The 26329-nt window shown below is 40.4% G+C and overlaps 1 protein-coding gene across 5 annotated transcripts; it reads right to left on the bottom strand.

Moving 5' to 3' along the window:
* Positions 1 to 144: 144 nt before the first annotated feature.
* Positions 145 to 25821, bottom strand: kansl1a (KAT8 regulatory NSL complex subunit 1a). 5 transcript variants are annotated; one of them, XM_044013751.1, is made up of 16 exons: positions 25775 to 25821; positions 25155 to 25234; positions 18118 to 19567; positions 8645 to 8786; positions 8349 to 8432; positions 7350 to 7459; positions 6665 to 6806; positions 5797 to 5962; positions 5213 to 5368; positions 4513 to 4731; positions 4086 to 4240; positions 3663 to 3787; positions 3473 to 3530; positions 2750 to 2862; positions 2402 to 2654; positions 145 to 1851 (listed from the first exon to the last, which is right to left on the bottom strand). In XM_044013751.1, exons 3-16 carry the CDS (start codon positions 19497 to 19499, stop codon positions 1642 to 1644), a joined length of 3315 nt encoding a protein of 1104 aa, XP_043869686.1. In that variant the 5' UTR covers positions 19500 to 19567; positions 25155 to 25234; positions 25775 to 25821; the 3' UTR covers positions 145 to 1641. The 5 variants fall into 5 exon arrangements, with proteins under 5 accessions (XP_043869686.1, XP_043869685.1, XP_043869688.1 ...); XM_044013750.1 differs by lacking the exons at positions 25155 to 25234; positions 25775 to 25821 and adding an exon at positions 22279 to 22755; XM_044013753.1 differs by lacking the exons at positions 25155 to 25234; positions 25775 to 25821 and adding an exon at positions 22279 to 22755 and having other exon boundaries at positions 4513 to 4722.
* Between the last annotated feature and the right edge of the window lie 508 nt (positions 25822 to 26329).

Raw genomic sequence — 26329 nt, 5'->3', positions numbered from 1 at the left:
GTTGGTGTGAATGAGTATGACACACAAAATCACCCCACGTGCGATACTACAGACACACACCGTCTAATTACCCACACTTATCAAAACTCCCAACACGTTCAGGTTCAACAGTGAACGACTTGAGACCAGAACAACGGCACCAAGTTAAACATAAATGTTTTAATGGTACTATTTACAAAAAAGAAGAAACAATTCTGCTTTTTGATTAGGTTAACTGCTGCAACAATCCAACAGGTACATCGACATCTCGCTTAACTACAAAAGAAAACAAAAGTGATTGAATGGCTGTGGCATAAAGAGAGGTGTAAAAATGAAACAACCATAGATTTTTTTTGCATAGCAATTGGGGTTGGGGAGGGGTAAGAGTGAGGTTGTATGGACATTGCAGAATGGTAAAAAAAAAATATGAAATTCTACCCTGCAACAGAGTAGTCTGGATCTGATTCATCTGATAGTTGGGCTATTTAACAGCAGAACATTTTCCCTTAATTTGAAGGACCTGAGCTTGGGGTGACTTAGAGCTAAGAGCTGCTACATTTGAAATGTTTGCAGGGTTCAAGCTGGACCAGAAACAATGGAGGGTGTGCTGCTTTATTTTATGTTTTTATTTTGCCACAATTTGACTTTTGTATTACAGCAATGACCGAGGAAAAGGAAGTGAATTCACAGACGGTACAAATAATCCCCTGCGATAAATTCCTTTTTTCCCCCCACAATACGCCTTAACTGTGTGCTCTTATGATAAGACTTAACATTAGCATGATTTCCAGCATGCAGCAGCACTTTCTGTAGGGCAAGTGCTCAAAAAACACCCCAGTCCTGTATGCCATCACCCTCTAATAAAATGAACAGTGAAGAAGAGCCAGAGGGTTGAGAAGGGAGCTGGACACTCTCCAAAGAGACGGTAAAGGAATGATTTTACTATTCAAACACAAATAATGTGTTATTATGCTGGAACAGGCAGAACAAATACAAATAAAACATGTCAGGAATGAAAAACAAACAAAGAAAACAAACCAACAAAACTAGACTTTGTAGTTGGAGAAGTGCTCTGGTGATTTCAGATGACCTCTAGAGGGAGAAGAAGGGGCCACATCTCAAATGTACCTGTTTATTTGGATGAGGGTGGGGAGGGAAGTGGGGTTGTTTTTTTTTCTTTCTTGTTTTGTTATTTGTCACTCCACTAAAAATGTACATGGGAATTACAAGCAAACTAGTCAATAGAAAACACCCTTTGGCCATATTTTGAGGAGTCCGCTACATAGTGCGCTACAAGTGTACACGCGACATATGAAACACCACTAAGCCCCCATGTACATTGTTTAGCCTACTACAGAAATAATTTTTTGTAACGTGTTGTTTTATACGTTTTTTTGTGTTTTATTTTTTTTTAACATTTATCCTTTTTTTCCTGTGACAAAAACAAGTGTAGGGAAAGGCTTCTATCTCCATAATATTCACTAAAAACTGTGAAAGTATTAGACTGATGTTTGAATATCAAACAACAGGAACCCATCATAATATTTTATTCTGCTTTGAGGTTCTGCTTGTTAATGCCAGAGAGGAGCTGTGGGTGAGTGGGCGGGCAAATTTGTGGGGTGGGGCAGGATTGGAGCCAGGTGACGTCAGCCTGTCAGTCATTCATCGGTGGGTGGAGGGCTTTTGTTTGGAGCCGCTCTCACTGGAGCCGTCATCACAAGGCTGATCCATGTCGTCCGAATCTAAACGTACATAGGCTGTGGCTCGACAACCTGAGATGCTGCGCATTCTAGGCCTGACGTGTTCGGGCTCAGGCTCCAGCACTGGATCCTCTGGCAAGGGGAAGCTGCGACGCTCCCACGGTGGTACCGTCTGAAAACAGCACAAAATGTTTAGCTTTCAATATAAAGTATTTTACAATGAGCTGTAACGCTGAAATCTATCAAGAGAAATGCAACCATCATTTACTTTAAAGCAAAATGCACAATGGTGATGCTCATTTTCTTTGTGACATACGAGAATTAACTAAATATTCATAATCTGAATGCATCACATTGCACTGAGGAGAATTACAACAGGTGTTTTTCACCCTTTGAGAATCCAAAAATAAACCACACAGATCAAGTTGTTCTACTTGACATCTACAGTTGAAGGGGATTTGAAATGTCTTGCACGGTTATAAAATAAACTAACAACTTGACAGGGACTTGTGGAGATTTTTATTCAAATGTCCTGAATGATGCACAGAATTATCTTTGTCTTTGTTTCCCCTGTCCAGCTGCCTGTCTCAAGTGCTACTGAGAGAATAAAAGTCAAATATACATAACAAATCCTGACAGAGGTGTTCCTTATTGTCTGACTGTAGTTTCCCCTTTTCCACCAAAAGGGCACCAAGCGCCACGATTGGAAACACGGCACATACCCGCTCTTCAAAGGTGAAGTCTGGCGTTGAACATCGCGTGTCCTCGCTGGACAGCAGCCGATGGGAGTCCTTCGAGCAGGGTGTGTGAGGGTTGGAGGTGGTGTCCGGGCTGGCTGGGCTCATGGGTGACGGCACATAACTGTAGTCGTGGAGCATGGGGCAGTGGCCGGGGTCTGGGGACGCAGGCTGAGGGGTGGGAGGGTTGGTCCCGCACAGCAACGGCGTTGTGCGCCCATCAACAGACTTGTACGACCTGAGGAGTGAGGTAATCGATGAGAGGTAATTATTTTAGATTGCACATGTACAGACTACCGTCAAACACGAGCGTGTGACTGCTGTGGTAGTGACCTGCTGCCCCTCCTCTTCGCAGGAGCGAAGGCCATCCATGTCCAGCGACTGCGCTCCTGATCTTCATAGGGCTGATGGAGCTGAATGAATGCTGCGTCTGACAGGTCCTCCACCTACAGACAAGCAAAAATACCATCAGGGCCCTGAAATATTCTAGATAATTCAGTTTTTAAATTGTTCCACCACTTTGGTTGTTTACCGAGCATAGATTGTGCAGGGACAGAAAAGTTAAGTTTTATATTTAATAGAGCTCAGATTTAAAAAAACATATTTGTTTACAGAGGGCTTAAAAACTTTTGGTAAACATGTCCTGACCAGCTGATCACTTGTCTTATTAACCCTCCTCTTACGAGCATCAAGAAAATGAATACCTCTACAGTATCCAGTATATAGTTTTTGAATTTTCTAGGTGTCACAGTCTAGGAGTTACGGTATTGAGAAGTAAGCATGCCAAATCCTGTCTGCATTTATTTAATCACTCATAAAAAAACAAAAACATTGTTGGTTTATATTTATCAGACTGCAGCATCACAAAAATATGTCATTAAAAATTAGACCACCGGGTGTCACTGTTCATTCATTTCAGTGTATTCTAAATTAAAAATAGTGGGCTGCTCCTGCGTTTTATATCTATTCTGCAAAGGATCAAACACAGAATAAAAAAGTAGTAAGGTAAAGTTTCATGAAATCCAAAGCCACAGTTTAGTGGCAGTAAACACTCACCTCCCGTTCGTTCTCCTCTTCAGTTATAGGCTGAGAGAAGATGTCTACAACTCGCCAACTACATTAAAAAAAAGAAAGCGTGAGTACAGGAAGTAGGTCGTATACAATTGTGTCAGACCAATAGGTCACTGCACAAACACTCTGCTGGTCAAATCCTTTTTATATGAAATGAGAATGGGAATGTGCTTACCTGGGTGTGAGAATCTCCTTGTACTGTAGCTTTTCGACTCTGGTGGTGGCTGCCACAGACATCGGGATCACTATGTTGTTGATGTCAAAGGAGCTTTCGCCTCTTCTCCTCTTGATGGGCTGCAGCTGGGAGAAAGGGACCAAGACTTTACTTCCATGGTTTCAACAATATATCAACCTTTGAGTTATTAAACAATAGGGCAGCCCCCACATGCTGGCCATTTGAGTCTTTAGTCATAGACCCATCAGACACTTATATTCTTTCACCAAACATAATATTTCGCGGTCTGGACGGAAATGACGGTATACTCCTTGGCCTCGTTCCTTAAATGACAATTTGAATATTCAACATCTCAGGGAATTTCCCTGTGTTCTATAACACAGGCCAGTGAAAAAAGAAAGATGCAGCCCAGTGTCTCCTTACAGGTGTACTGGGTACGCTCTGGCTGCTGGAGTTCAGCGGCATGTTGTTCTCTGAGGACGTGGACAGCTGGCGTGTCAGGGGGCTGTGAAGGGACGAGTGCATGTTGGTCAGGGTCGGGCAGGTGCTGGCTGACTCCATGAAAAGTTTCGGTGAGGCTGCGAGAGAGGAGACAGGTGAATTTAGAGGACTGTTCATTTTCCTTGAGCCTTGGCAAATTCATCAGTTTTTATAGCAGCATATCTATACTGAGTCTTAAGTGATGTGAACCGTCAAAATGGCAGAAGAGCTATGAAATAAACACAACTCAGACCCATTTTTCATTCCAGGGAGCCTTCGATATCACATTAAAAAGACCAAATGGATGTCTTTCTGCAGCAGATTTACAACTCAGTGTTTGACCAGGGCATCCTTTATTTAAGACACTCACTGTCAGTTCTATCCAGCGAGGGCTCTCTCAATCTCTTGCGGCTATAGTTCTTGTCATAGGGCCCTAAGGAGGTGGACAGAGCCTGCAGCTGCTCAGTCTTGCACATGGCCTGGCCCTCAAGCCGGGGTGCGTTCAGCACAGCACTGCTGCTGCCCACACTGCTGTCCACTGTCCTCGGCTTCTCAGCACGGTTCTTATAATGCCCCAGTCCTGCAACACCAGGAACCAGTCACGATTTAACATTAGATGACATGTGGAGAATTGGCAGAGGTTTTCAATTGAATTATTTTACAGGTTTATAAATAAAAAAATGTCAGAGTGCCCACACATTCACATCAAAAACATTAGTTCTGAAAATTGTGTTTCACCATAACAATACATAGAACAGCAACATCTTGTAAGAATAAAGGTCAACATTAGTAAAGTTGAACATGTGGTTGCAACAGGACAGTAACATGGCACTGCAAAATTACTTGGAAACATTGTGTAATAAAATCATCCCCAAAATAAAATTACCATAAATAGAAGCAGATGACAAAAACATTTAATGGAGTAGAGATTTCACAATAACACATTTGTGTGATCATTCATTATTTCTAAGTTTAAAAGGGGAAAGCTGATGCCTCCGTGGTTCAAATAATTTCAGACATTTTCTGTAGATGCATGGATTGATCTTTGGCTCAGTCACACATGTACTTACTGACTGCCATAAGTGAGTTGGCAAACTTGTGCTTCTCTTTGGATGAGGAAAGCTTGTGTTTGAGGGAGAGCTTCTTCAGTGGTTTGCTCCTCTCCAGAGACTTGGTCTGCCACTGGCTCTTCATCACCTGCTGCAGACGCAGGCCTATACAAACGTCTGAGGCAGAAAGAAACAAAGTAAGGACACCTGAAGACACCACGGTAATGACGATTGATCACTGTGCAGCACATTGTGCAGTGCTTAGCTGAGTATTTCATATTTGCCGTCTATAGTTGAACATTACTGAATCACAATGGTGTGCACAAAATGTATACAACAAAGACAAAAGCAAACACTATGTATGCTCATGTCAAACCAAACCTATCATCAACTTTGCCTCAAATGTCTTGAGAGTTTAATCATTCAAAGAAATAAAACAGTGCTGTCAACAAGAAGCCCAGCACTGAATTACAAAACAATTGAGTCTTCTAAGAACTTCCCGAGGAGAATTCTCTACATGACCACTCCCTGTCTGTCTTCCCCTTTGGATGTGAAGTAGGAAATGGCTGAGTAAACTGAGCGGCCTTAAAGTGAAGAGCACTGACCGTCAGGGAAGGAGAGGATGGGGTGGATGCCAAGATCCAGTCTTGACAGGCGTTCCAGGGTGGGTAGTTCATACTGAGGGTCTTCTTTGGGGGTGGGCCGGCCACCACACATCACACAGCTGGGGTTTACCCTGCAGTTGCACTGGGTAGAACTGCTTCTCTGGGCCTATGGATGCACAGAAAAGATTGCAAACCATGAAAAATGTAAAAAACACTCAGTTTTGGCAAGTCACCATAGAAAACATTTCCATTTTTAATAGCCTAAACAATAAATGCCAGTGTATCATAACTCATCCAGTGTTAATTATGTGTTACAGAACTGTAGCTTAAATTAAAAACAAGAAACAATTACATAGCTTCTGATTTGTGCTGAAACCAGTGGAGCAGTGAGAGTAGATCAGAGTGAAGAAAATGGCTTTACTTGTACTAATAAGTGCTGTTCTTGCAGTATGAAAATTATTGCAATACATAATACAAAAAACACATAAAATTGTAAATACAGCCCACTAAACACTAACATAAGTGTTTAAAAGCCTTAAATACATCTTCAATGATGAACAACTGGCTTATGTTTCTATTTTTCTCAACTACAACTTGTGAGTTGTCACATGGGTGATTAGTCTTCTTTATTTGACTCTAGGGAAGATGCCCTACTTTCATAAACAAGTCAGCCTCTCTTGTTTATTTAGTTATTAGGCTTCAAACCACTGGAACTACAGTCAGTGCAGCCTGCTAGCACACAATGTTGTCCAGTAATACACTTCATTTCTCTTAAATGTGCATTAAATGATGTACAGAGAGGTTTTTGCACCCATTTCACAAGGATACAATTTGAAACATTCACGCACACACCCACAATGACTTGTACCTTGCCATTGAGGTTGGGCACAGTGTTCGGCTGAATGAGCCGCCGTCTTCGGCAGCTGACAAGTGGTCGTGTCCGTGCAGCCACACATGTGCCGTCACTCGCCGATGGCTGCTGATGCTTGGTGTCTGCACTCTCTGCCATCCTGTCATTGGTAAGAACAAGAGAGCAAATAAGGCTACAGATCATAATCTGCCTGAAATACTACTTATTAGGTTAATTAAAAAGGTTGACAAATGTCGGCAGTGAAAAATGTCCATTAAGCCAGATTTATTCAAAACATGTTTGAACATAACATACACAGGTTGTATGAGTTAAACTCATTGACAGCTCGCTAATATATAAGACCAACGTTCAGTCACATCATTCCAATCCAAAGCCAATGGTTACAGTATTTGACAAACAAGAACAACAAAGCTGGTGGTGCCCTGAGACATTTTGCACAGTACTGCATACAAAACAGTTAAAAACAAGTGCTCAGTAGAGCGACTGAAACGAGAAAGAATTTTGGCATTTTAAACTAATGATGTCATTTACATAATTACATTTTTATCCCAAACCATCTTTAGAAATTCAGTTCTGAAGAGCAACTAAATCTCTACATCTGAGTAGGTGGAAGTAGTTAATATGTTATATTTGTGCCTGAAGAATGACGTCCTGAAATCAAGGTAATCATTATGGACTGTACCTGCTGAGGACACCGTTAACTGGCTGACCGTTTTGACCTTTCCAAGGGCCACCCTCTGTGTTGGTGATGTGGGCGGTACCTGTGTGCTCGAGCCGTTCTGAACCAACATCCTGCATCGACAGATAAGACAAAGCCAGTTAGACTACACCTCGTGTTCACTGGTGAAGGAACACGAGCTGACCACCAGTACTTGGTGAGCACAGGATATTTAAGAAAATTACACAACAGGCAAACTGATCACATCCTGCTCAATTTGTGCAAATGCCTTCCAAAGCTTAGAAACAGACTTTGCACTGTGCACTCATCACAGTGTGCAACTTGGAACTCCTATTTGATAAGTATTTACACCAATGAGCACAATTTCAGGTAATCAGTCAAATGTAAGACATCATCAAGACATCAGCCTTTTTGCACCGTTCAGGGGTGACACAGGCTCATATTGTTTAAGAATAAACAATTTAAGAATATGAATGTGAAAACCCACTATGACTAATCCACATGGGATAGTCTTAACATAATCCATCTGATAAGAGGTACACCTGCAGCTGTATTGGTTAAACAGATATTTAGATAACAGACGCAACCAATTCCGGTCAACAAGTTCATCGTATAAAAAAATGTAATTATAAAATGAAAAGAACAATCCACAGAATCAATTTACCTAAAACTCGGATCACTACAGAGCTGAATAAAGGTCACTTTATATTATAATCTATTTTCAGTATGTAAACACACTTAATATAATTGAATGGGCTGAGACAAAATTCACACAGCATGTGAAGCATGTTAATTTTTCAATAGTAATGTAAGAAAAACGTCTTTATAATGTCTTCTCAACTGGTACATGGGACAAAATGTGGAACAGATATTGCACAACTGTTATTGAATTACCACATTTGTTTTGCCCATTAATACTGTTCATATTTTAAGCCTGAACAGACAGGATAGGTGCAGCAGTACAAGTAAACATACCCCTCTGTGGACTTTAACTATGCTCACCTGACTACTGGCAGGCTCTGTTTTCACTTCTGTCCCAACTGCAGGCACAGCACTGGGGGCAACACCTCCCAACTCTACCAAGCCCTAAGGATTCAAGACCCAAATGATAGATTCAGACCCCTGAGTTAAATAATGAGTGGAAAAACCACAGCGGCTCCATTATGACGACTTCATGAATTCAAAAGTGTGGTTACAGGAGCCACCACATCAAAGAAACCGCAAAATTAAATTCCTGTATTAACAGACATACACACAGCTCCACACATGGATTTAACTACCAAAAGGTAACGACTGACCTTGCTGGCACGGATCTGTCTGTATATGTCGGTCTGCTGTCGGATGCGATACTCCAAGTCTGAGATGTGAGCCTGGAGCCAGTTCCAGTGGCTGATGATTGCAGCTCTCTCCACAGTGTAACGGCTCTCTGCTCGCTTCCATCTATGGGTCAGAGAGGGTGTGAATATGAGTTAAATATGAGTAAAATGCCTGATGACAACTTTTAGAAATTAACATTGAATTAAATGTAAAGAATCTGGAAATGTTCTCTAAATCATTTGCTAACCAAATTTGGTAGCAGTTATCAAGTCTCTCAAGTATGAATTGATCATGCTCTTAATGTCTATGGGTTGTGTTCTGGGCTGATAGGTAGCATTTAAAAACAATTAATAATGTCTCTTTGGACACAGAACCTGGTGTTGGCTATTATGTAAAAAAAACAGGGAGGATAATCAGTCACAGTCCAAAGAAAAACAATATGTATTTACTGAAATCAAATTGCAGTTAAATTGTGTTAGATATAGTCTCATATGGTGAATATCTGGTCTGTCATGAACCTGAAATATAATACATGGAAACACCTTCAAAGATAACATTGGAAAATCCCAAACTTATTACCAGAGTATATTATCACTGAGACTTTGAGCATTTCCTCTGTCAGACTGCAGAGGTCAGTGAATCAGCATTATACAAAGCTCCCAGCAATGGTAACTGCAGGCACTCCATAAAAGCTTCTAATCAACAAACAGCGAGATCAGGCATGATGGATCATGAGTGAAGGCCTCATATTAAAGGGGGGTTTCCATCCCACTGCGTTACTCCGAATCAAAGAATGGGTACCAACTGAGAGCAGAGTACTCCATTTTACCAGTATGACACACAGAATGGGCATTTCAAAGGCAGACATGAGAGGAAAATGTCTGCTCTTGTACTGTGCAGCAGCAACCACAGAGGGCGCCATTTTGTCAAAATATGGGCTGCAGTGACCACGGGTGAACAATGAAAATAGTGGCTCTGATGGCAGACAAAGATAGACCTTGCACTTTAAGTCTTTTCTCCTCCCTACACTAGTCTGTTTTCAATTTTCAGACCGCTGCCAGGATGTAGGAAATCAACAAAGGCCAGTGCAGAGAGAGGGAGTTGAGAGGGAAAAGGAAGGAAGAAGAGGGTAAAAGAGGGACAACAAGGACTAGGAGGCTCTGGCAGCCTGGAGAGAGGAACAGACGGGCTTTAAAAGCAATCTACAGGCCACAGGGTGCTGGGGGGGTGGGGCTGGGTTGGGAAACAGTGCAGCAGACAGAGAGATAACCAATAATCCAACCAGGAATCATGTCTTACTGTGGAGCTGAGAGAAAGGAGTTATTGTTGCTTTGATGCATACATCAGCCACCAATCAGTGCAATGAGAAATGTCATGATTCTTTCCTTTACCCAGACTACAACATTTAGTCGTTTATGCAATACAGTACCAAGGACACTGCTGCACATATAGCTGCAGAGTTTCTAACTAATAACAAATCATTTTGTCATTGGACAAATTTAATCCTCAGAATAACAACCTGTTCTTACACACTGTGGTGAATGTTCACTAATACTGCAACACTCCTGAACACGCCCATGGCTGGTGCATTAGATCAATGCACTGGCAATTCATTTGCATCACTAGGTCCCTGTGGAGACTCATCTCAAAACAACACTGGTGGCTTAAAGTGTGTCCTACCATCAACTGCACAAATTACTCTGAGGCTGTGTGCCATGATTCGCCAAGCAGTGGGTGGACAACTGATCTACCAAAGAAAGGCTGGGCCAGGTGGAATGTCCCTGAGGACAAGGTGGAAAATGATCCCAAGGAGATTCATGTGCTCTATGACAAGGAGGCCTGGGTATACGTTGCGGAGGTTGTCAAAACACTGAAGCAGGACCAAACATCTTTGCACTGGCCTTCTTACAAAGAGTCTCTCCATAAAGGTTGAAGAGGGCACAGAGACCTGATAATGAATCGGTGGGAAATCTAGGTTAAAGAGGAATATTTAGTAGCTCAATGGCTCCTCCAGTGGATACTTGGGTTACATGTTTGATGTATTAAAATTAACTCAGCTATCATATGGTCCATTAAATAGACAGGAGGAAAAAGGAAGGCAACCACTAGCAATAGATCATAATGGCGAGAATGCAGAAAGACCTACAACAGGATGTTTAGAAAAATAAAAATACTAGGCCATTGCAAGTCCAATGACCTTAATCGTGAGAGTAAAAGGAAGAGGATGGGGAGGAGGGGTCATTAAGTAGCATCAAGAAATTCCCCCTCCCAACACTAGGATCTCCATTCCCCCTCTATCCAGGACATATTTTCCTCCCCCCTTCTCCCACACACAAAGCACCAGTGGCAATCACTACAGTCACTGTTTCCCAACTGTCAGCACATTCTCAATTGTGGTGCTTCTCTGGATGCAGCACATAGCATGTTGTATAGCACCCCTATACTGATCCAGTCAACAAACCCACACCTTATATCTGCCGCCTTCTGGAAATGTACGAGTTGAATGGACATGTGATGTTCTTTCAAAAAGAGACGTCCAAGATAGTTATGAAAATTGTGATGACTAATCAGTCAATACTTTATGTTCTTCTTATGCATCTCCCCTTCTCCTTTTGTGTGCCAAGTAACACCAGAGGGATGTGTACTTTGCACATGGACACAAAACTGTTTGACATAACCACTGCAATTATGCTCTGCTGGGCTGTATACTGGTTCATACCAAAACTGGAATTTATTTTTTCTATGATATGAATTTTATTTGAATTTGAACATGGCGCAGTAAAACACGGCCTGAAGACCCTTTTCACTGATGCACCTCACGTTAAGGGCTCATCTAAAGTGACAGGAAGTAACTACAGCACTTTACTCCACCAACTTGGCAGAAAACACGTATTAGAGTACCAATAATGTATTCAGTTACAACGAGCAGACACACACTCAACTGCACCTCTCTTGCTGGCACATTCATTAATGATCATGCATAAACATTGTATAATGTGAAACTGATGAAATTGTGAAAAATACTGTGATATACTGGACCTTCCAATATTTAGTTCTGCTCAAGAAATTGTGCTATGAGCATTTAGTGCAGAATATGTATATGTATATATATATACACATACACACACACACACACATACATACATACACACACACACACACACACACACATACATATGTGTATATATATATTTATATATATATATATATACACACACACACACACATATATACTTGTACATGTACATGTGTGTATATATATATATATATATATATATATATAAAAAAATCTCAATTAATCGAGAAATTATTGACAGGAAATGCTAGGAAAAAACAAAGTTGTTTAGTTTTCATTTTTTCTGTTATATGGAGCCAAAAAAAGAGAAAATATTCACATTTAAAAAGCTGAAAAATTGGGAGGAAAAGGACATTCAAAGTGATTGATTATAAACAAACTTTTCACATTGGTTGCACTGCCTAATCATTTAGGTGCACCAGCAAAAACATTTTTATGGTTATGCCCCCAGCGCCACAATTTTGAAGGTTGCCCTTTTCCATATAAATTCATACTCAACAAGAATAATGTGAAGGTAAATGTCAAAAACATAGTGTTTGTACACACACACATTAAGTGATGACATGGCTTGCATGCTGGTTGCATCAAGGCACACGCACACACACTAATGCGGTCACATGACGCAGTGTGAATTTTCAAGCAGCAAAGTTTACATACAAGGGTGGCGGGGCTTTGCTTGTTAGATAATAACCAGGTGAGGGGCATAATGTTGATACGGTGTCTGTGTTTAACAGTCGGAGAGGGGGTGCTAGCAAGCTAATTCCATCCACTGAACTTCCAAACCGAGACGTTCCTAGAACATGAACATCGTCATTCACACTAATGTTTGATATAGGTTGTGTGTGGAGAAAAGGAGCAGACTGTGTGTGTGTGTGTTTGTGTATGAGAGAGAGAGATGGAGAGCAGGGAGATGAATGAATGGAAAGATCCTTAGCTTTTTAAAATCGTATTTGGGGGAAAAAAGACAGAATTTTGACAGTCAGTGCTGATTCTGTTGCCACGCATTGATCAATGTATGTGAAACTCTGGAAATTGCATATGCATCATCAAATTGGTCTGATATACATACACACAAGGTACAATTTTCCAAGTACTGAAGGTGTCTTCACGTACACATTATAAAATTACCTCACAATCCACTACAGCGAAGATGACTCTGTAATGTCATGTGCCAGCTGAAATGTTTTGTAATCAACGTATTAATCAAAATATACCAGTTCTACATCAATCAAATAACAGCAAGCAAGCTTTTTTTAGCCTTCATTCACAGGAGGTTTAAACATAATATTCACAATTCTTATTTTAAGAACAAGAAGATGAACAGCTTGATTTTTAAATGCATCTACAATAAAGGATAAGCTCAGACCACAGAAATATCAAATACATAAGGTTACAATACATTTAAGATGCCTACAAATATCAATTCAAATGCAGGCGCCAATTTCATTTTATGTGTCCATTTACCTTAATTAAACCAAGCTCCTCATTTCTGCAAAGTTGAATGTTAAGTGCTGCTACTGACTGAGAAGCTGGCACAGCACCTCATAAACCTTACTACGCCAATGGTTCAAAATGGCAAGCACACAACTACACTATCTCATCACAATTAACAAAAAACAAAAGATTATACAAGGCCATTAGAGCAAAGCTGTTATCAAGGCTTAATGTATATTATCTTAATGCAAAAATATTGAAATATTTTAGTTGTCTATTCTAAATTCAGGCTATCTTTAGTTTCAGGATGCTCTGTGTCACTCTATACTACTGAAGACATGGATATCGCATTAGAATATTAGAACACCAGATGCTAAACTTCAACTGTGGGAAAGCATACTTGATAAGGACACCTGTTTTACTTACACAACATTTTATACTTTGTCCCATGTCACTGTATACCCTTTGAAACAGTGGTGGTGGTGGTGACCAGAGGTAAAACAACAAGGCCTGCTTCAAAAAGGGTCAGTCAGTCACCATTCACATTCAGTAACAGGAACAAGGACAATTCAAGCAGTAGCTTTCTTTTTTGTCTTAAGTCACAGCTTTTCACACTATCCCAACACAGAAATGTAGTGAAAGCTAGGCTTTATTCTAATATGCCAGTATGGTTGGCTGGAGTTTCACATTACAGCTGTTTAAACACATCTTTAACAGGGAAAAACTGCTAGGGAGCCGGGATTGTGAACAAGACAGACCGACAGGGTGTGGGGCAGGAAAAACGAGCGAGGGCAAATTCAGTCAGGGAACTGCAGCAGTCATTACATAAAAGAGGGGGGTTATGTAATGCCTGTGGGTTCGTGTAGAGGAACTTGGACAGAGCTAAACACATCCAGATGTGTTAAACAGGACAGAAACTTATACAGAGGCTCACATACTATACACACAAATACACACACACACAGCAATGAAATGGAAAAAAAGCTAAGCTACTCAAACTGCAGAGTAATGCTGAGCCATAAGCATGAAAGGCATGCTGTAGTCTCAGCCAACCTAGTTACCCTGATTCACAAGCAGCAAGCAGACAGACACATTAACTGTCCTATTGCATAGACATCATACAAGCAATATGTACTCATGTGCTAGGAATAGTTGTCATTCTTTAGACAAGATGTATTTAATGCTGGATACATTCAGAGGCTTGTCAAGACAACATTTCACTGTTTTGTCAATGACCCATTATGTAAGAACCAAGGGTTCCTGGTGAGAATTATTGTTGCCTCAGAAACAAAAAACTGTGCCCACTCTTTTCTCAACAGAACAACCTGTGCTCCATGTAGCATGCCTAAACAATATATATAGCTATAATGCATCTTCAGTTAAGTTATTTTGCAGCTACTACAAAAAATAAGAATCTGAAGCTGGTGGTACCCTCACCTAGATAACGGCCATTGTGGAGACTTTCACAATTATAGACAGGCACACAGGCTATAGCAGAAAGGTGCTGCTGTAGAAAGGTGCTGCAACAGATGTTGGCTGGCCACCAATCCCCTAAGATACGGGAAACCACGTATACAGTATAGACAGGGATGACAGGATTAGCTGTAACCAATGTACTGCATCCAAACAAGAAGCCCAAATAGGGCATTTTCCATGCGGCTGTCAACTGAGTTGACGTTAAATAATTAAGGTGCTGCTGCCTGAAGAAGACATTACATTGTCTGTAGTTTTGACTGTGACTAGTGTAGTGGAGTAAGCTTTTAATTGGTGACCATGAAAAAATATCAGTTGTGAATGTGACATTATTTTCTCTGTCTCTCACACACACACACGTATATCTTAGTGAGGACACATCAGTGACATAATGCATTGCCTAGCCCCTTACTCTAACCTAAACATCACAACTAAGTGCCTAACCTAAGGCCAATTCAAATCCAAAGCCTAAAACCAGGTCTTAACCCTGAAAAAGTTGTGGGGCCCCAGACAAAATGTCCCCACAAGGTCAAAATGTCATCACAAAAGGTAGGTTTTTATGTTATTTGGACCTCACAAATATATAAATACAAGAACATACACACTACTTTATGTAAGACTAAACATGCTTTCAGGTTTCAAAGGCAAAATGTGCATCAGGTGTTTGCTTGTGCCACAGATGGACAGCGTTAATGTCCAAGGAAGTGTTCACTTAGATTTACCGAGTATTATTACACTTTTGTGAGTTAGCATTGGCAAAAAATGATAAATGGATGCTTCTGAGACAGCGAATTAAAAATCTCTGAAATGCAGCGTATTCAGAAACATCAGTGCAAATTAATTTGCCTGTCTAAATCTGTTTTGTTAGACTCAAATTACATAATTTTGCTGTGTAGAGCAGCAAGAAATAAAGACCGGCCTCACTCTTCTTATAAAACATGATTGAACTAACTGTTAAGTGGTCTCAGGTCTGGGCTATTTTTATGAGTGGAAAATGACATTTAACGTGTCTGCGGAGAAAAACACATCTCCATATTTGCTACACCGAGATTGTGAAAACCGATAAATCACTAATTCCTGCGCATAGACAACTAGAGGCATTAATAATGAATTCATATCTAACTGACACTTCTGTGTGGTATAATAAATGAACAGTTAGATAAGGTATAAACACGTCTAGGAGGCAAAGCAGGATCCTGAGTCGCAGTTATCATCACATACACTGAATTTAACCATACGTATGTACTGTAGCACCTGATCCGGCAGAATTTCTCTTTTTACGGTATAAAGAAATAGTCCATGAATAGACATAAGCAGCAAGTTTTCAAATGAAACATCAGAAATGCTTTATACATTATGTCCATTTATTTTTGATGACCTCTTTCCCCAAGCTGTCAAATTGTTCTGTGCAATTACCAAGGTTGCAAGAAGCTGTACATCCTTGTGTTCAGGGTAAAACAGGAAGAGGATGCTGCTCTGTTTGAAGAACATGAGAAAAAGGATTTTATACTAGAAACTTCACTTCGTTGTCTGAATGAGTTTGCCATATGCTTACCAAAAGACTGTTAGACTTAGTTACAAATCAAGTTACCAATGTATTGACTAAGCTGTCCTACCCCAACTGTAATTTCAACATGATGCTTTAGCACAGATGCTCTCTCCCAGATTTAAAATGATTTAAAATCAGAACATTTCCTACAATCATACATTTGTACATAATGCTTATGTGTGTAAAATATATAATCTGGAATTGTACACATTCTCCTCATTTTGCCTAATCTGGTATTCATATCTGAGATGTCAACATTTGGTATTCATGTAAAGAATATTTAAATACAAATATTATTAGAATTTATTGTAGTTAAATTATTAATTGATCACCAGATTGTTAGAATTTTTGTCAGATTTGTTTTTCAATAGATACAGTAAAAAGCCTGCTGAGAATTGCTTATCACAGCTGCTGATTGCTTAGCAACACACACACACACACACACAAGTTAACAGTCTAATTTTGTGTGGTGTGCTTTTTTTAAACAGGTAGTCATCTTTTGTATAAATTGCCCTAACAGAACAAATTACATTATTTAGTTTATTTACATTAACCATACACTTGATATGATACTGCTTCTACATTTCTTTGCCATTCAGAATCTAGGTTTTACTTCATTTTGCAACATAACCATTTCTATTTACTGTATTCAGTTCTTTATGTTACAATTATATTACAGCCAGCTGTCAGCTGAATACAAAAACCTGATTTCAGGTTTTGAAAGATGTGAATTGAAATAGCCTTTTTAGAACAGCAATTAACAAATTAAAATACATTTTTGGAGGCAAATGAACTTTACAGAAACTATACGACTGCCTATCAATATCTCTAACTGCTTCAAAACTCTTAGCCTCATTGATATAACATACTGTACATTCTCCATCAAAATATACAATAATCTATATATATATAACTATTCAGTTATCATACAACCCTAATACCACATTTAACCTTATTTTGAAATGTTTAAATTACGCAAGCAATAAACACATGCTTCTAGTTAAGTTATGAAGATATTTAGGTCAAAGGTCTAAAGTCAACACAGTAAACGACAATAAACAAAATAAATAAATCAGTGTTCTCATCTTCTTTGTTAATAATCTACCCAATCCTACAGGTCAGTAATTCCATTAACACTGCCGGCCCAGATGCTGTATTTTTTTGCCTACTGCCTACTTTCGAAAAAAAACTAATGACACAGAAATGTGTACTCTGACGTGAACTTCCCAAGGAATAGGTTTGCAAGCTCCTGCTGTGGTAAACCTGACATCACAACGGGCAGCATGTAAAAACAAAAACCCACATCTTCTGCAAACCACCATCAACAACAACTCTATGTTTCTTCTTGGTTTCAGTTTAAATCAAAACATTCACTGGCTCTGTGGGTGCTCACTTGTTCACTCTGCAGATAAACAGAACGTTCAGTTTCAGCCTCAGCTCTCTCTCAGGAGGAAGCACTGTGTGACGAGAGAGCTTTTTACTTTCAGTCCATTCGAGCAGGAGTGTTCGCCACAGGATGATACCGCCCACACAACTGTACATGCTCTATGAGCGAATGGTAAATCTACCCCTCCCTGGAGTTTGACCCAACCACTACTGAGGCAGACCAGGCAGTTAAAATTGTCATTAGCACCTGCTAGGCCAGAGTAGCATATTGCAGGGTCTAGAAATACAGGGACTTTCACAGCATTGAAGAGCACTGAACACCATGGAAAGATGACAGTACTACAAGATATTCAAGTACTTGGTATGTGTAATAGACCAATGCACACAATTATAAAATTACCATACTGTAGAGACTTGCTGCATAATGACCAAATGCTTCTTATATGATGAAATATCCAGTACTACAAAATGAGGCATACATATACATACACAGAAACACTCCAATAAGCTTAATGTGACAGTACAATTTTACTTACATTTTGACATGACGCTGTTCAATGTCCACTCTTGCCAGCTCCTCCTCCTCCAGGTCAGAGTCCCCTCCAGAGCTGCTTTCTGTTACATCTGAGTCAAAGGCAACTTCTGCTGAATGAAGGTTGGCTGTTCCACTTAGATACAGCCTCTCCAATTCCAAGGGCATGGAGCCACTTTTCAGGAAGCGACTGAGACCATCTCTGCTGTTTGAAGAAGAGTGGCGTCCAGTTCTCCATGTCGCTGTGGGAGTCATTGACTCAGATTTGCGGTTACCAGCCAGTAGCCGGCTGAGAGCTGAATCCAGGAAGCCACCTAACTGCTGCTGAATGTGACGCTCCACCTGCTTGGCCTGTACCACCTGCAGACGTTTGCGCAAACGCCTTAGCCGACTTTCAATCTCAGCTTGGCGGCTGCTGTTGAGAAGTGTGCGCTCCCTAACGTGAACATCAAGGCTGTCCGAGGAAGAACTACAGGGTAGAGGTGTCTGTGGTGCAGGTGTGCAAGATAGGGGTCCCTGCAGGCTACTACCTGGTTTCTCCCTATCAGAGCCCTGAGGCTGACTGACTGACATGTGTGAATCAGTCTCCTCTAAATTCACTTGTTCATTGGAGTTGGGGTTGTCATGGGGAAAGGGGGAAAGTGCAGTAGACTGAAGCACTGATGGTTCAACATTTTTTCCATCTGTACCTTGAGAAAGCCCAGAGGAATGCTTCTGTTTAAGGGTTCCTTTCACCGAGATATGGCCTGATAAGGTAGCTGTGTCCAAGGACAGGTTCTGTGACTGAGGGTCTGTGGTGGCAGAGGGTTTGTCACCATTCACTGTCACTACACAGCCAGAGCCTGACATAGTGGCCAGCTTTTTGGCCAGGCCATTGACAGGTGCCATGGGCTGGCCACCACCGTTGGTGCTGCCACTCATGAGGCTTTTGAGCTGGCTGTCAGAGAGTTCAATTGCCTGCCTCTTCCTCAACAGGAAGTCTCCGCCGTTGAGTAGGGAAGTGGGCAGTATCCTGTGACTTTTCAACACAGACTGTTTGATGAGGACTCCTTGCAGCTTGATTGACTCCTTAGTTGAAGGTGTCACATCAGAGCATAGGTAAGAAGCCACCAGTGGCTGGAGTTTGCCCAGGGCTGGGGCCTGGGCAATGGAGTCTGTTGGCTGCTGTTGCTGTTGTTCCTGGTTGCCGCCACAAAAATCAAGAGGGCACTCTTCGGAAACGGCCTTGCACTTAGCGGGGCCGCTGCTGTGGATGAGGATGTTGCTGGTGTTGCCGTTGTTCTCAGCACTGGCCGGTGACAGACTTGAGGATGGGGCAGCCAGTTTGAAGCGGATGTGGTGAGCTTCGGCTGGGGCGTCGGTGAGAGCGGGCGCCATCGCAGCCATGCAGTGCAGAGAGACGGGCACCACGGCCTGCTCCACACCACCCGCTTACTGCCCCACCTGAGGACAGCCTGGAAAGAACAAATGAGACAGGAGATAAGAAAAGAAGTTAAACACAAGTCTAATAAAGTCAAGCACACATTAAATTTTTTTACACAATCAAATTCTGATACTTTATGTCCCGGGAGGCTATTGGGTGGGATTATTTTTCCATTACCAAGTATCATTCACATCCTTGCTCATTGACAGACACTACACAGTGTATTTCAACCAAACATACATGAATAGTGCCTAAAACATATTTAATAGCTATTCACAACTGGAACCTACAACACCACCAAGTCAAACTTGTTTTGGTGTTAACAGTCAAATGTTTTAAACATATTTTTTCTGTAAAACACACACATATATATATATATATATATGTGTATACACACACACATACATACACGCAGATATATATTACATATTTCATGATACTATTTTTCTTAAGTTTAAATTACGTGGATAGGAAGTTGCACCTATATGCAACAAAACAAACAAAAACACTCAAGTACTTGCAGTACAGGTTCTGTAAGTCTGTGCAGCGAATGGAAAATTACTAACCACCACCCAAACAAATTACCTCTTTTCAAACATTTGGCACCAAATTTAAGAATTGAAGATGCACTGATACCAACGTTAAATAACAAATCAAACATACTGCCTCAAAAAAACAAAACAAGTGAATGTCCAAAACTGATCTGGTTAAATGCCCGATCAAATTAAGGGATGCACCGTTGACATTTTGCTGACCTGCTGGCTGTGAGTGTAGCTAGAATGATCCTATAAAAGTAATTGGGAAAAACACTTCAGGTGAATTACAGAAACATCTAAGACAGCACAAATATATCCTTATGACCACTTTAGTTGGAAAATTCCACCAACGACACATGAAGACTGAAAGAAGATATATAACGTGAAAATAATGATATCCATTGACCTTGAGGATGCTATCAACATGGAATATTAGTAACATGAAATGTCTGAACAAAATCTTATGCTAATAATGAATAATCCCTACTACACCTTTACGTTTGTGTGTATTGACTGAAAAAAGCATTATTTGCACTCTTCTTTAAAATAAAAAGCAAGCTTTTGGTATTTATTTTTGATGTTGAAAGAAAGGAGAGAAAATAATGCAAATTGCCCAAACCCCACTGCCCTACATATGCACTGGTAAATCAGTGTGCAGAAGGGTTCTACAAAGGCTGTGTAAGTAGGTGGATTTAGGCTTCAGCATTAGTCCAAAGCACATGATGTCATCCTGACTACATTCATGTGTTTATTTAAGCTGATACATATTTAATAGCCACCATTTCCAAAATAGTAATGACAGGAACACCATCAGTATAAGAATACATAGAATACACTAAGTGGTTTACATGAGGTACTGTTAAGCTATATTTCAGGCCGATTGCCAGATCGTCCAACTTAAAACATATCCTCCCTTTAAACAACACAGAAGATAAAAGGGAGCTGCATCTCCGCGTATCGTCTGCAGAGTCAGATGAATGGGGGCTCAGTATTTCACCGCAGTTTCTAGTCAGCGCGCACTACGCCATGTTGGTATTTCCGAAGCAGATTATGCAATGCGATTCGTCTACCTAAAACGCCCATTTCGCTCAAAACACACCGAACATGATCATTTTAGATAAGAGCAAAATAAGTAACCAAGTTTGGAGAATATATAACTCATATTTCACACGCGTACTGGTACAAGTTAATCTGTAAACTGCTCGATGGATATGCGACAAAAATATCCACATCTAGCATTATCCAACCGTAACATAATCGCCAAAATGTCTTCTTGATGTTTACAAAAACAAGTGTTAATATAGAACTGCCTCCGATGTAGTGGACGTGTACAATTGTAATTACGTTACATCACAATATCGCAATAGCATGAGAGGACAGCCGCGGACAGGAGCGATGTGTTTGTGTCACTGAGCGTTGTCGGAAAAAAACAGCGAACGACCGCGGCATTAACCCACGAAAACCAACAGATAGAGATCTCATAAAACCGTGTCACTCTGTACACTGCGTGCACATTAATGCGCTTCACGCTAATGTTAGCTGGAGAAAGCTGCTGATGCAAGAAACACAACCTGCTCACAAGATAGCGTGCGGTTCCCATAAGACAACTGCAGTGAATCGCTACATACCCTCCTCACATTAGGTCTCATTTTTATCATTTCCGCTTCGGAATCGTCGCTCAATTATTTCTTTATATATATATGTTCTCTATACAAGACGCCGTTGGGTTTTACGCAAACCTCGTTAGGCAAGTAAACATGTTAGTCACTGGCTACGTAACACAGATCACCTCATAGTTTCAAGTCAATAACGCCCATGGTATAATATATTACGCGTTAAAACCCACGGAAAAATATGCACGCACCGAAATTCAAGTGAAACCCAATATATTTAACAACGTAGTTTGATATTTAACAACTATAACAGGAAACACCCCCTCATTTTGGATCACAACTTATTTCAAACAGCACTATAAGACCGATCGCACAACACAGACATGGTGTGCATTGCAATTAGACTACGGAAATAAACAGGGGGAGTCTGTTGTTGTAAATCTACGGTGCCAATCATTTGCTATACTTGAGTTCACAACTGGTGGCTAGTGAAACAGTGTGTACCGTGAATGCAGATTGTCTAAAGCGGAGAAGTTGGGAGTAGACCTTGCCAGTCCAGCTAGCTCGCTAACAAAGAAAAAGGAGGAACCTACCACGTGACGAGGTTGCACTATCCGAGGGAATTTCGGCAACAATCCCCTGCAGTTTATGGTGGAAAAAACAAACGTGCTAACACAAAAAACACGGAGCAGTTCGATCACTCTGCCATTAATAAATCAAAAATGCTGCCAGTTTGCCAAAAGAGGCCCGCTTCACAGAGCCTCTCGGGTTCGTTCCGGATTCAAGCAATGGGCGAATCAACGATCTACACCTTTCTCGGCAGCTAACTCGCCTCGCCGCCACAGCGAATGTAAGTCAAGGCCGTAAAACGGTCCTTTCTACCCCCGTTACTACAAATGTAGGCGATTGTACGATAGTAGTTTACCAAAAAATCCAGATTCCCAGTGCGCAAAATGTAGTCCAGATGGCAGTTTGACGCGGGGCTTTTTCTCTCGTTTTAGGGAGAGACGCTTAGAAAATGGCGGCTAGCTCCGCTCCCTCGGATTTGAGTCTGACAAACATAGAAGTGCAGTGTGTGTGTGTGTGTGTGTGTTGCTCGCTGGTAGGCGGGAGACATTTCTCATACTCACCACCAGAGTAAAGGGCAGATAAGAAACGGCAAAAAGCTCAAAAGAAGATACCACAGGAGGGCATTGTCTTCCAAAACACAGCACAATGTCAATCTTGCACTTGTTAGACACAGGGTATTGTAAATGTGTTGCTGGTTTACTGTTTATATTACAGCTGCAATTTGAAGGCCTCGGCAAATTGAGACTTTTAAGGCTCTTAATACTACAAAGGGAGCAATTCAATACCAGTTTCACAACTACAGCGTCTAAACTAAAGATAACAATGGCAAACAATTGTGGTGTCAATGTAATTTTACGTTATATTCAATAATTGAATATTACATGTTTAGCGATATTTAAATTTGAATTAAAAATGTTACTAGAAAAATAGACCACAAACAAAAGTAATATTTGGTCACTACATATTTGAGTTGATTAATAACAAATTTAAAGGAAATTTACATGACTCAAGTAACTTGTAGAGGGACTTGTTGAAAAAAAATACTCCCCATATTTTTCTGGAATGTAACTATGACAGGCATCTGCTAATAACTCATTTAAATATCTTTTAATAATGTAAATATTATATATAAATATTAAATATTAGCAACTGTTTCAGCTTCTTACCTGCATGCAGAACATTCCAGTTAATTACTTAGGTTATTACAAATTACAAGGTTATTTTATACTTGGAAAGAATTGACATGAATTTGATGCCAGTACTACAACTACTATTACTAATAAAAATAATAACAATAATAATAAGCTCTCTACTAGTTCAAGGATCATACAGTGTTTGTCTGTCTGTCTGTCTGTCTTCCTGTGGTCCCATCTTCTGTTGCTTGACAGGCGACAAAGTAATTAAAGGCAAGATTCCTTTGGTGACTTTGAACAATAACAAAAAGTATGATTAAGTGCGATGGAGGGCATGCCGAGTCCATGTGATGCTGAGAAGCTCCAGATGTGGGTACTGCATTAGAATAATAATAATCTGCTTCAGAGATAATTATGGGCCTTATTATTCCTACTAATTTTCCCTTTTTATGAATAATGTGACCACAAGAACATAGTCAACGGTTTTCACTGTGGTGTTAAATTAATATCCATACACAGTTTAGTTAACAGGAGAAACCCAAATGACTCAATTTATTTTCTGTTTATCTAAGACATTCCTGGAGATGAGTTCACCCCTTTTAGAAAGCTGTTTGTCTCATGTCACTTTCCACAGGAACTACAACATCCATGCTACGATGACCATGTGAAGTTGCAGTCAATGGCCACTTGAGGGAGCTATTCTCTGCATGGCTGTTAACGTGTATCCATAACTTCAGTATTATACGACATGTGCTGTTTAGGGACATCAATACAACACCAAACTACTAAAAAGGAATACACGCCTGCCAAATATACACTCATCACCCCAAATATGAGAGGAATATAAAACAAAGATGCTTGTATAATCTAATTAAATATTGTACATGTTGTTGCTGAGTCAGAGGGTAGAAAATGATTAGTTAATTTAAGACTGTGGGCTGATGGTTGTGTTGTGGGGGACAGAGAAAAATATATAAAATTAATGTAAGACTACCTTAACTTTTAAGTAATGCAAATAAATGCATACCACTTATTTCCTACAAGCCTTGCATAGTCACTGTGTATATCAGACTACTTTAAAAATTAGACCAAATTTTACATCTCCATAAAAGTCTTGGGAAGCAAGTGCAAATATCAGGAACTCATAGCTTCCATCTCTGACAGTTATCCAATATAGGGCATCTCCTTGTCTGCTTAAGAGGAAATTCACAAAAACATCCAATCATCCACTTTGTTATTCTGCTCCAGGGCACAGTGGCAACTGGCTATACAAGCTTTCCTGCTCCGAGTGACATCCTTGGGCTTCTCCTTAAAGGATTCAGAGGAATTCCCACAATTGCCTTGGCAGATAACACTATAATGCATATGTGATCTATCCAAGATGTAAAATACCTCAACAGGGACGTGTCCAGTGGTCATGCACCCGACGTGGCTCCATTCCAAGCTAAAGAGCTGCTGTCATCCCCGGCCACAGGTGGAACTCACCTCGCCCAAACAATAACTACATAATAGGAATTGTTTGTTTGGAATAACCTTTACTCCTTTGTTGAATAGCTAATTCCAAGCAATAGAGCTTGTTCTGTTCTTTTAAAGATTAACCGAAAAGGCAAGTCCTGTGGGCTATGTGTACTCATCATCACCACCACCATCATCTTCACCGTCATATTTCTAGCTACGAGTCAAGGCTGATTAAGAGGATTACCTAAGGTGCATCCAGAAACCCACAAACTTACAACTGGATACTCATTATTAACTTTTAGGAATACCTTTAACTCCATTGTTAAATTAATCCATTCAATACTCCAATGGTCCATAATTCCAGTTACCACGCGTGGAAACAAGCCACCTAAAAACAAAGAGAGTCAAAAATAGTCACAATTATTTTTTTGAACATTTGTTTCACATTTCAGCACATAACTACGCTCTGTAATAGTGAGCCTGAGCGGTTTTCGTGCAGCTGGCATGCTAACCATAGCTGGCTAATGTTACTTTTCAATGAACATTTAAAATGAAAAAGTTTTAAATGTTGAAAAGTGTCAATACAGGGCATGGCAATTCAAATGCACGTAAGGAAACTAGTTTATTTGATGGCTGTACTGTGGAGATTGCAGTGCGAGTGATTTTAGCGGATGAATTAAGAGTACTTTCTCTAAACGCTAGTTGAGGGAGTTAGCGTTTGCGAAGCTAATGGGCTAGGCTATGGCTAGTTAGCTTCTTTTGCTCCCTGAGCTCTCAATGGCTCCCGTCTCCTGCACGTTTCGCAGGAAAGTGTAATAAAAATCCAACCAACTAGTTGGACTGCCAAAGCTTAAATTGAACTGTTATTTTTCTCATGACAAGTGGAGCGTTTACTAAATTTGAGACAATAACAAGATAAAAATCTTACCTGCTTGTCCTGTTACTAACCGTTTACGACTTGATAACAACCCTCCCTCGCCTTGCTATTGGTTGGTGCTCCCATTTCAGGCTTCCCATTGGCTGAGGCGCCTGTCAATATTGGCGAATGCCCGTACAGCGGAAATGTGGACGAAAGTTCAAAGCATGAAACTTCATAATCAAAATGCATTGTTTACCTTTGCGAAAGAATTATTACGCCTCACAACCGTCCCGACCATTCATAAATGATTGCTTGTGCCGTGCCACTATAACTCTGTTATTTGCACTACTCGTATGCTAGCTGCGTACAGCCCAGCCTGATGTATTTTCACCCAAACTAACTACAATAATCCAATATGATTTATGCTTTGGCCGTGGGACTTAACGCAGTGATGAGCCGCAGATTTCTACAGAACAATGCACATCACAAGTTGATGCTGTCGCTGGGTAAAGACACATTTAATCAATGTATTTATTTGATCTAAATTATTTGTGTCTAATGCTAAACAGGTTATAGTGGTGGAAGAATGTCTGGATGTCTCTGTTTGTCCTCCTCTAGAGTAAA

The sequence above is a fragment of the Solea senegalensis genome, linkage group LG18 (genome assembly GCF_019176455.1).
Source record: "Solea senegalensis isolate Sse05_10M linkage group LG18, IFAPA_SoseM_1, whole genome shotgun sequence".
In the NCBI taxonomy this organism is placed as follows: Eukaryota; Metazoa; Chordata; class Actinopteri; order Pleuronectiformes; family Soleidae; genus Solea; species Solea senegalensis.
The sequence above is the reverse complement of the archived record's forward strand: the minus strand, read 5'-3'. Positions and strand labels throughout refer to the sequence as shown.

Bases quoted from the DNA above. Each gene is read 5' to 3' on its own strand.
- kansl1a (XM_044013751.1), bottom strand. From the start codon at position 19,499: ATGGCTGCGATGGCGCCCGCTCTCACCGACGCCCCAGCCGAAGCTCAC. The intron at 8,787-18,117 runs GTAAGTAAAATT...TCTGACCCATAG, and splicing joins GAACAGCGTCATGTCAAAAT to ATGGAAGCGAGCAGAGAGCC. The intron at 2,863-3,472 runs GTGAGTGTTTAC...GCTTGTCTGTAG, and splicing joins AAGAGGAGAACGAACGGGAG to GTGGAGGACCTGTCAGACGC.